General features: G+C 39.3%; 1 protein-coding gene across 1 annotated transcript; it reads left to right on the top strand.

Annotated features, from left to right (window-relative positions):
* The first annotated feature begins 395 nt into the window (after nt 1-395).
* LOC146977448 (rod cGMP-specific 3',5'-cyclic phosphodiesterase subunit beta-like) lies at nt 396-9,585 on the top strand. Its single transcript, XM_085793703.1, has 23 exons — nt 396-730; nt 895-1,206; nt 2,780-2,932; nt 3,865-3,954; nt 4,075-4,215; nt 4,308-4,382; nt 4,519-4,583; nt 4,758-4,824; nt 4,956-5,003; nt 5,096-5,245; nt 5,393-5,536; nt 5,733-5,798; nt 5,956-6,105; nt 6,229-6,336; nt 6,444-6,553; nt 7,021-7,108; nt 7,201-7,301; nt 7,441-7,548; nt 7,628-7,691; nt 7,776-7,850; nt 8,587-8,670; nt 8,921-9,056; nt 9,324-9,585. The coding sequence occupies exons 1-23, from the start codon at nt 626-628 to the stop codon at nt 9,374-9,376; spliced, it is 2,493 nt and encodes an 830-aa protein (XP_085649829.1). The 5' UTR covers nt 396-625; the 3' UTR covers nt 9,377-9,585.
* The last annotated feature ends 873 nt before the right edge of the window (nt 9,586-10,458 follow it).

Below are 10,458 nucleotides of genomic sequence, written 5' to 3'. Positions count from 1 at the left end.
TGCAAGTGCCTGTTTAAAAAACATTGTGGAACCATAGAGAATTATATTAAATCATATTAAATCATACAGTTTATGTGATACATGCAGCAGATATTTCATCCTCAATGCAAATGACAGTGTGTTTCTTTGGTGGTACACTTATCAGCACACAGGGGGCTGGATCATGTGGCCCCGTATCCATTACCAGATGATCAGCTGACAAGTTTAGCATGGGCAGATCCCTGCTAACCTTCAGCACTATCTGCTGATGACACAAGGATTGTTTGGATCCAGCCCTCTGCCTTCTCCACAGGGCTCTCCCTCACTCAGTGCACTCATCCCACCAACAGGGGGGGGATTATCTTTATTTAATTTTTTTTTTTTTTTACCTGTATTTGAATGTGCCCGCTTCTGTCTTCCCTCTCTCTCTACAATATTTGGATAAGATCTGTTCTTTCTTTAGGGGATAAAGTGGAATAAACCAGCCGCTGTGTGGATTGTTTCAACTATTCAGTCCTTTGTGTTTGACTCGGAGAAGCCCGGCGGGAGCTCATTTGGAGCAGTGTTGGACCTAGTGGGAGCTCCATCACTGATCTGAAGAAGGAGAAAACAGGAGCATTTGGGAGAAGAGGAGGAAGAAGGAACCATGAGTGCGGAAAAGGAAGATGTGGAGAAGTTTCTCCAAGGGAATCCAGCTTTTGCCTCTCAGTACTTTTCCAAGAAGGTCAGCGAGTTCCAGGAGCTCAGTCAGGTAAATGAAATGATTTAATTCTATGAATTCTTTCTGAGGTAGAAAAGGAGCTGATAGAGACAACTGGATTTACCTGCATAAACTTTTATTTTTATAACATTTATTATGATGGTCCTAGATCTTATTAAAACCCAAACTTGTTTGTTTTTCATCTCTTTGTCAAGATTGAGGAAAGTCAGATCATGTATGAGCTGATCAAAGACATGCAGGAGAACATCAATGTGGAAAAGGTGGTCTTCAAGATCCTGAAGCGGATCGCCGCTCTCATCCACGCCGACCGCTGCAGCTTGTTCATGTACCGGCAGCGGAACGGCATCGGAGAGCTCGCCACAAGGCTTTTCAATGTCAGCGTGGACGCAGAGCTGGACGACTGTGTGGTGCCACCGGACTCTGAGATTGTCTATCCGCTGGATATGGGAATAGTCGGGCACGTGGCCCTGACCAAGAAGACTGTTAACGTGAAAGATGTGACAGAGGTAAGAGGAGAAAATGACCCAACGGCAAATAAACCAAGGCTTGGAGTGAGTAAGCCCTGCGGCTACAGATGTTAATGCAAATCTACAGTATTGCAGAGTGTAATTATTGACACCACCACCGGGTGTCACTACAGAGTTCATTCTTTAAATCCCACACATGGTGGCTTTAACTAAATAAATAAATACGTATCTTTTTAAAGGCAAACTGGTCTGATAGTGGACCAGTTTTTGAACATCACTGTAGCTCATAGAGCAAAAGTGACACAGCAAATAAATGTGACTGTGTTACAGCCTTCCTGGAAATGTTAAAACTGTATTCTGCGCAGAATCTAATGTTTTGAGTTGGAGCTCAGAATTTCTAAATCCAAAATTCAAGTAAACTCACCCGTTAAATTTACTTGTTCTCTCCAAGAAATCATCCCAGTAAACTGGATGTGGGTCATAGCTAAAAATAGCATGTTATGTGTTGATAGTCCATATTTGGAAAAGACAATAAATCATTAATAAAAGACAGACACAGATCTACTGTAAAAAATAAATAAATAAATAAAAAAAAATAAAAAAATTGAACTGGGATCAAACACTATTAACTAAATGATGAAACCTGTGCAGATGTGTTAACTCATCTCCTTAATACAAGAAAACAACCCCTTAGCTATTAGTTTTTGAGATGTTATACAACTGATCAACCAATCAATATCCTATTCTGTCATGCAGATTTGATATGTAGGGTGGTTATCAACAATATGAGGTGCAGAGGCAATGTAATAAAGGCATTTTAAGTAGAGGAGTTTTACAATTACCCATCTGTTTATGCAAGAAAAATCACAGTAATGCAGTATATAAAAAACTGAATGTGAATATGTATTCATAAATTATAATTTGCTAAGATTTTATGACTAGCGCTGGCCAGTTGTAAAAGAAGCACTGATAGCATCTATCTATGCTCGACCAAGTGAGGGTGTAAATCTCCTTGTCAGACATAATCCATTTATTTCCAGATCCCATCAGCCTCTGCTCTAGCTGTGGATTAGACGCCTCTGGCATTTAGTCAGCACTCAGCAGGAATCTAAAACAGATCAAAACTAGTTCACTTTACACTGGCCTGATACAGTGTGTCAGTGGTATACTGTACCTTTATGGGCCAGACATGTATATCAGGTTGAACATCTTGATAACTAAATGTCTTCAAATAAATTATAAATAATTATGTCTTTCCAAGTTCAGTATGGTGATTTCAGAATATTCATTATTTTAGATTCTTCATTTTAGTCTTTTTTGCCCATTCAAGGCCTAGAGCTACCGTTCTATAACAAGGCATTAAAAAACATTCATACCCCAATTGACTTGATAGATAATATACATAGTATTGATTACTAATACTACTAATAGCATGCCAGAATAAAAGGCATATTATACTGGACTAGAAATAAATAAAGTGTTGGATCAAACGTCTTTTTCAAAGCAAATATTTGAAATAAGAAAGTGTTAGAGTGATAATAGGGTATTTTCAATTACAGGTGCGATGCATGTAGCTACATGTACTAAAAGCATAACATTTTCTCTCCTTTAGAACCAGCACTTCAGCTCCTTTGTGGATGAACTCACAGAATACCAGACCAAGTGTGTTCTGGCTTCGCCCATTCTCAACGGTAAAGATATGGTCGCCGTCATCATGGCTCTAAACAAGACCACAGGACCACATTTCACTGCTGAGGATGAAGATGTGAGTTCCAACCACACATGAACCCACTCACAAAGCACACACTTCAATTTAATATCTACTTTTGTCTCAAAGCAAAAGATAGTAAGGTTTTGATTGGGGCACTATAGAAAAACTGCTGTAAAAAGACAACTGAGTTGGGTCAAGAGTGTCACTACAGCTGGGAGGGAATTCCCCTGCAGCCAACTGGTAGATTATGAAAGTGTTTATGAGCGGGAGCAGAGTGAGTTCATATACGTCAGTCACGTCATTACGTAATCCATCACGGTTGGTGATGTCATCCCAATTAGGAGTACACTAAGCTTTGAAATGGAGGCGATGATGGGTTAGTAATGAACCTAGAGCCACGGCAAGTTAATGACGTAACTACATAACTGCTGGACAGTCAGAGTCACACACAGCAGGGCTCAGACGGCTTAGACGGGAATATGTCATTTACCCATGGCTGGTACTGTGACTACTGTTTGCTACTTAATATTTCATTTAAATTATTCAAATAAATCAATGTATTTGGCATGGTTGTTACCATCTGTTGATATGTAATGAATTTCATCACAAATGTTAAATCAACACATTAGATATTTGGCTCCAGTGATGCTGTTTTTTTTAACCAAACAATTTAACTCAATATTACCCTTGATTATAAAAGAACAAATGTCATGGTGTTTGTGTGTTTTTTTTTTAAAAGAAATTAAATTCATACACCATATTGGAACAAACCAACAGAAGACAAAATAAAAAGTAGACTGGAGGAAGCTCCCTGGATAAATAACACAGACTATAAATCATTACTCACTCCTTGTCATGTAATCTGTTTATCTAGATTAAATCACATCAGACATCATCACATATCATTGTATCATAAAGGTATCACTTCTGTTTTGAAGAAAATATTTTTCTCATATCTCTTTCTTTTCTCTTCTTTGTTCATTTAGCTTTTTTTAAAGTTGCTGAAAGTTGCCACATTGAACTTGAAGATCTACCATCTGAGTTACCTGCACAGCTGTGAGACACGTAAAGGAATGGTAAAGGACACACACAGATGCACAAATAAAGCAACATGTATTTAAAACCACTGCATTTACTTTGTGATTTTGTGGCTTAAGGAATAACCCCCCACCTCTGTGTGTGTGTGTGTATCCTAGCTTCTTCTATGGTCTGCCAACAAGGTATTTGAGGAGCTGACAGACATTGAGAGACAGTTTCACAAAGCCTTGTACACAGTCCGAGCCTACCTCAACTGTGACCGCTACTCTGTCGGCTTACTTGACATGACAAAGGAAAAGGTACTTTGTGTTTTTGCCTGTAATTTCCCATATTTTGTGTTCATGCATTTATCACCCAAAATTTCACTTTCTTCCTCTGCGTCTCCTTCTAGGAATTCTTTGACATCTGGCCTGTGCTGATGGGAGAGCAGCCCCCCTACTCTGGCCCTGTAACTCCTGATGGCAGGGTGCTGTTTTCAACTTTTTTTTTATTCCTGTAATATTGTTATCAACATTGAGTTTGTAGATATTTGTGCACTTGATGCTGTCCTTGGTTGTTTTTTTTTCTATTCTTATCTCTGCGTTTTATTTTTTTTTCTTCAGGAGGTAATTTTCTACAAAGTGATTGATTATATTTTACATGGTAAAGAAGACATCAAAGTCATACCGTAAGTGCATACGTCTTTTCATTTTTGAATTCACCTCAGTCTGAACATGCTGTGATGATGCAGAACTCATTTGAGAAAATGCTTAAAAACAATTGTCAATTGACCATTAGCAGCTTGGACACAGTTTATGTTTACATACATGCTGTCTTGTCTATTCCTACATCTGCCACACAGCAATCCTACTCCAGACCACTGGGCCTTGTGCAGCGGCCTGCCAACTTATGTTGCTGAGACTGGTTTGGTGAGTTATATACAGTATATATGTTTTAACATACATTCCAACAAGCTGGTGATTCAGTCAAGACTAAATTTAACCATTGGCAAATTTGACCCATTAATGAGTTCTTTTGATTTGATTTTCTTCATTTCTAGATTTGTAACATTATGAATGCAGCTGCTGAGGAGATGTTCAAGTTTCAGGTAAGAGACTGGAAGAGAGAAAAAAATCTTATATAGGTAAAAAAAAAAAAAAAAAGTGTGTCACATTTCCACTGCTTGTTCTCACATTGCAGACTGAGCCGCTTGACAGCAGTGGTTGGACCATAAAAAATGTTCTGTCGCTGCCTATTGTCAACAAAAAAGAAGAGATAGTAGGAGTGGCCACTTTTTACAACAGAAAAGATGGAAAGCCTTTTGATGATCATGACGAGCAGCTCATGGAGGTAACTAATTCATTCATACATCACTTACTTAATTACAATTGCATGAAAGTCTATTACTGTAGTATCACTGCAGTTTTTAATAATTTAGCCTCCTACACTCCCTGGGATGCTGTATCTGAGGCTACACACTGTTTCCTTCTTTCTCAGGCTTTGACCCAGTTCCTGGGCTGGTCAGCTCTCAACACCGACACTTATGACAAAATGAACAAGCTGGAGAATCGGAAAGACATTGCTCAGGACATGGTGCTCTACCATGTCAAGTGTCGGGATGATGAGATTCAGAACATCCTGGTCAGTGCTGCATTTGATTGAGAGACTAACAACACGCATCTGAAATAGTCAAGCACCCAGCTGAGAAGAGTCTATTGTTACACATCCTCTGTTCAGTTTGTCTATTTCACCTTTTATAGGAGGTTTAACTGTATTTATGCTTAACTAATTTGTAGATCCAAGCACACAACTGCAATGTTTTTCTCATTTCTCCCAGAACACCAGAGAGCTTTACGACTGTGAACCCAGAGATTGTGAAGAGGAAGAGCTGTTAGCCATACTGGTAAGACTTTACCACACTGTATGTATTTTAATGTGTCCCCTGACCCTGAGTGGCATTAAATCCGTACAAAAGGTGACAGATTTGAGTCTTGACATGTCACTTACCAGGCTTGAATGTGCTGTGTACTATTTTATCTCACTGTTCATTTGCTCCACAGAAAAAAGACCTACCTCAACTGATTAAGAAGTATGAGATCTACGAGTTCCGCTTCTCAGATTTCCCCTGCTCAGAGATGGACCTGGTGAGGTGTGGGATCCAGATGTACTATGAGGTCGGGGTGGTCAAGAAGTTCCAGGTCCCTCAAGAGGTGATCTAGAAACACAAATCAACAGGAACAAGTTTAATATATTTTAAATAACTCTTGATTTTACAATCTCCACGTCTACTTATATGAATATAATTCATCGGTTGTCTTCTCCTGACCTTTCAGGTGCTGGTTCGGTTCATGTACTCTGTCAGTAAAGGCTACAGAAGAATCACCTACCACAACTGGCGTCACGGCTTCAACGTGGGACAGACCATGTTTACACTATTAACGGTATGATGTTGTGCATTATTTTAGCCTGCACCAACAGAAGAGGATACAGTAGTAGTAATGTCTTTTCTTCCTCAGTGTTATTGATTTTGTGTATTTTCTGTCCCTAGACGGGAATGCTGAAGCGATATTATACTGACTTGGAGGTGATGGCCATGATCACAGCAGGCTTCCTGCATGATATTGATCACAGAGGGACCAACAACTTGTACCAAGTCAAGTAAGTCGCTTGAATTTTTTTTCACTTTTTCAACAACCTAAACTTTGGTGGTGTGTTTCGGCTCCACAACAATGCTAAATAACGATTGTACATGTGCTGAAAAAATGTTTTAATTTAGTTTTAAAGTGCCATCACATTCATTGTTCATCATTTTACAGCAACTTGAAACTTTCTCTTTTGTCAGTCACATCATTTTTCAGTGGAAATTGAAGTTTAAATGTGTCCACATTCATGGTATGTTTAATGTGCTGATGTCTAGATCAAAAATGTGGACTTCTGACGCAAATGTTAGCAAGCCAAATATTCAAAGGCATGTTAATCCTTTAAGCCGCATGACGATCTCCCGATAGAGTGTACTGTAGAGACAACAGTGAAACCAGGTGTGAGTTTCCCTGTTATGTTAAAGCCCTGTGCTTGAAGCTGCTGGTGGTTGTTGTTAATGTCATGTCTAACCCTACTGATTCCAGATCTGGCAACCCTCTGGCCAAGCTACACGGTTCCTCCATCCTGGAGCGACACCATTTAGAGTTTGGAAAGTTCCTGTTGGCTGATGAGGTGAGAAACTTAAACCTACATTTTTACTGAATCTTCCTCCTCATCACTAACTGTGACCAATGACCGTTTCTCTCCTTTCATCTCACCTGCAGACACTGAATATCTACCAGAATCTTCACAGGCGACAGCAGGAGCACGTCATTCATCTCATGGACATTGCAATCATCGCCACCGACCTGGCTCTTTATTTCAAGTCAGCACTGTCACTCATTTACTAACTCCACCTGCTCCTTCAGTCCCTTCAGTCAGAGAAAGAATTTCACTGTACTAGCTGTAGGCTATATGTGACTAATAAAGTACCTTTACCTTTACCTTTACCTTTACCTTGTTAGGAAAAGAACCATGTTCCAGAAGATCGTGGACCTCTCACACACATATGAGGATGAAAAGAAATGGGTCGACTTCATGTCTCTAGAAACAACCAGGAAGGAGATCGTCATGTAAGTCAAACAGACACACACATAAAGTTAACTGTTTCTTTCTCTGTTCCACTAATTCCTGACATCTTTTCAATTTCAGGGCTATGATGATGACTGCATGTGACTTGTCTGCTATCACCAAGCCTTGGGAGGTGCAGAGCAAGGTGAGGAACCCAACAAAATCTTGTAAATGAGAGTCTCAGGAGAGTTTTCTGTAAAGATAACTGTTGCGTTTGTGCATCTTTCAGGTTGCCTTGTCTGTCGCAGCAGAGTTTTGGGAGCAGGGTGACCTGGAAAGGACAGTACTGGAGCAGCAACCCATTGTGAGTCACAGTGTGCACGTGTCAGAAATGTGAATTTATCAGTAAATAACCATGTGAGCTGCAACAAACGTAAATATTTAAGTTTTCTTGTTTAATCATTTGTTGGAAGAAACATCTATCCTAGCGGCAGTCTAACACTGCAAAAATATTTTATTTTAAATGATACAGAGAGCAAAGAACAAATCGACAAACCCTCTCATTGGAGAAGCTGGAACCAGATGTTTTAACTCTTTTGCCTCAAAAAATAGTTAAAACAATTAATCATTTACAGTATTGAAAACAGTTTGTGATCTCTGTGACTGTTGATTTAGGGGGCTGATTTGGGATTATGAAAATTCAAGCCTTTGTTTACTGTCGACTGGTAGTTTCGGACTATTCTGCGACCTATTTCCTTATTGACATACAGTATGTGCGGCAGGGGGTTCAGACAGACTTGTAACTCTTTTGTGGGTCTATAAAGCGGTACCCAATAGATTCATGCTGTAGTGTCAACGATTGACACAACTGTTGAAAAAAACACGATATCCCAGGCCAGGGCAACTCATTCTTCCTCCTCACTCACTTGCTTTAGTGCTGCCAGTGATGACTCAAAGTTATATTACAACAGTAGTAATGTTGCTGTGCAAAGCCAGGAGCGTGGCCTCTTTTATCACTAAAACAGCAGCTGTTATCACTGAGGTAGTGAACTGATATGTTGCTCTTGAGTGGTACAATTACTCTTTGTTCCTCCCACCAGCCCATGATGGACAGGACCAAGTCAGCTGACCTTCCAAAGATGCAGTGTGGTTTCATTGACTTTGTCTGCACGTTTGTCTACAAGGTAACATTTCACGTTGGCTGTATTTTTTCACTTTACTCATTTTGAATTAGTATATCAATTATGCTTCTTACACACTGGGTCTGAAACAAATACATAAAGATATAGGCTATTTAATGAGTTGATGATTTAGTTCTCACTGACAGTAATTTTTAATGGAGCATCAACAAGTATGAACAACTTTAAACCTGTTACTGTTACTTCTCTTTGAAAATGTATTTGCATTATTTATGTATGACTGTTCTCTGTTCAGGAGTTCTCTCGCTTCCACCCACAAATCACACCCATGCTGGATGGCATCCTTAATAACAGGAAGGAGTGGAATAATAAAAAAGAAGAGTATGAAGCTACACTCAAGCCCGTGGAGGAAGCTAAAGAGCCAGCTAAAGGTGCAGTGATGCTTTATCACACAACTGCAATGAATAGCTAGTTAACCTGATGTTTCTGTCCTTGCCTGTTTGAAATTGTGGAATTGGTACTGAGAGCGATAAGAACACCGAAGCTAAAAAAGTTGAAAAAATGTTGTCACATAGTTAGGCCCTATTTGTTTATCAGATGTAGCCACAACACAAAAAATAACATTTAACCTTTTTTCCTTTAACCTTAATTCAGAAATATACTGAGTTTTTTTGACTTGTGTATTCTTTGTCCACCAGCTGCAAACAACCCCAGTGGTGGAGGTGGCTCCAAGACCTGCACAGTGTGCTAGAAGGTCAAAAAGCTGTGCATCCCATGACAGACTGGCTTCATCATCACTTTCAGAGCCACAGCCAGTCAGTCTCATCGCCAAGAAAAAAGAAATGCAACTAAGTCAAGAAGGTGGATGAATGAGTGAATGCAAAGCACTGATAGTATTTCCTCAGTGAAACTGGTTTCAATCAGAAAAAGGCCTGAACTGGAGGAAAATCCTCACTTCAAATTCTTTGTTTTTAAATATAAATCAATACTCAAAGTGATTTTTGAATCTCAGGTTTTCACTCATCCTCACACACCCATTTCCTGACATTTTGAGTATGGATTATGGATTATGTAAGAGTGAATGTTCCGTACAAGTTTTACTGCAGAGTCCAAGGCACTGTAGATAATATATCACGTTTGGGGCACTGTTTTCAGACAGATTGTACATTGTACATTAATGTAGGTTTCAGAGTGTAAATTCTGATACTTGGTAGACTGATCTATTACTGAACTACTGTACATATATTCGAAATGATACTTTCATGTTCACTCCTTCCAGTCACAACATTTACAAATGAGAGTCTGTTTACCTTGACTGCAGAGAGCCAAAGGTAGATGACGAGCTCAGGGCTGCTTCAGGAAAAGATGCATATTTGTGAAGAGTTAAGTTACCGCATAGGAATATTAATGCAATGGCATAGACATTTACTGTACCTTTACTGCCTGCGAAGAAGCCTTTAGTTGCTTACTCATGATGCCTTCTTACTGTAAATACATGTGAGGAAGTAGCCAAGATTGTTATTGTATTTCATGAATATTCAGTTACAGATGTCTTAAATGAAATAGAGCACAATGAAGCCCAGTTACAGCTCTGCAAATTAGTTGGTTCCATGTAAAATTAATTTTATTATGAATAATTGGATTCCAATTCTTTTTAAGCATAAAATAGCAGGAGCGACTGTGTTTCGTCCAACTGCTACTGCTAAGATTTCACCCGAGGTGAAATTTAATACCTGATTTCATTGTCCTTTCCTAAAAGGAGCAGGGTTCAGCCACAACGCACCAACTGGGGACTGACTCCAGCTCTGAGCCCAGTGGCTTCTTAATATTCAT

Source organism: Trachurus japonicus, chromosome 12 (genome assembly GCF_045865225.1).
Source record: "Trachurus japonicus isolate A0001 chromosome 12, Traja_1.0".
In the NCBI taxonomy this organism is placed as follows: domain Eukaryota; kingdom Metazoa; phylum Chordata; class Actinopteri; order Carangiformes; family Carangidae; genus Trachurus; species Trachurus japonicus.
The sequence above is the reverse complement of the archived record's forward strand: the minus strand, read 5'-3'. Positions and strand labels throughout refer to the sequence as shown.

Bases quoted from the DNA above. Each gene is read 5' to 3' on its own strand.
- LOC146977448 (XM_085793703.1), top strand. From the start codon at position 626: ATGAGTGCGGAAAAGGAAGATGTGGAGAAGTTTCTCCAAGGGAATCCA. The intron at 1,207-2,779 runs GTAAGAGGAGAA...TCTCTCCTTTAG, and splicing joins ACGTGAAAGATGTGACAGAG to AACCAGCACTTCAGCTCCTT. The intron at 7,109-7,200 runs GTGAGAAACTTA...TCTCACCTGCAG, and splicing joins AGTTCCTGTTGGCTGATGAG to ACACTGAATATCTACCAGAA.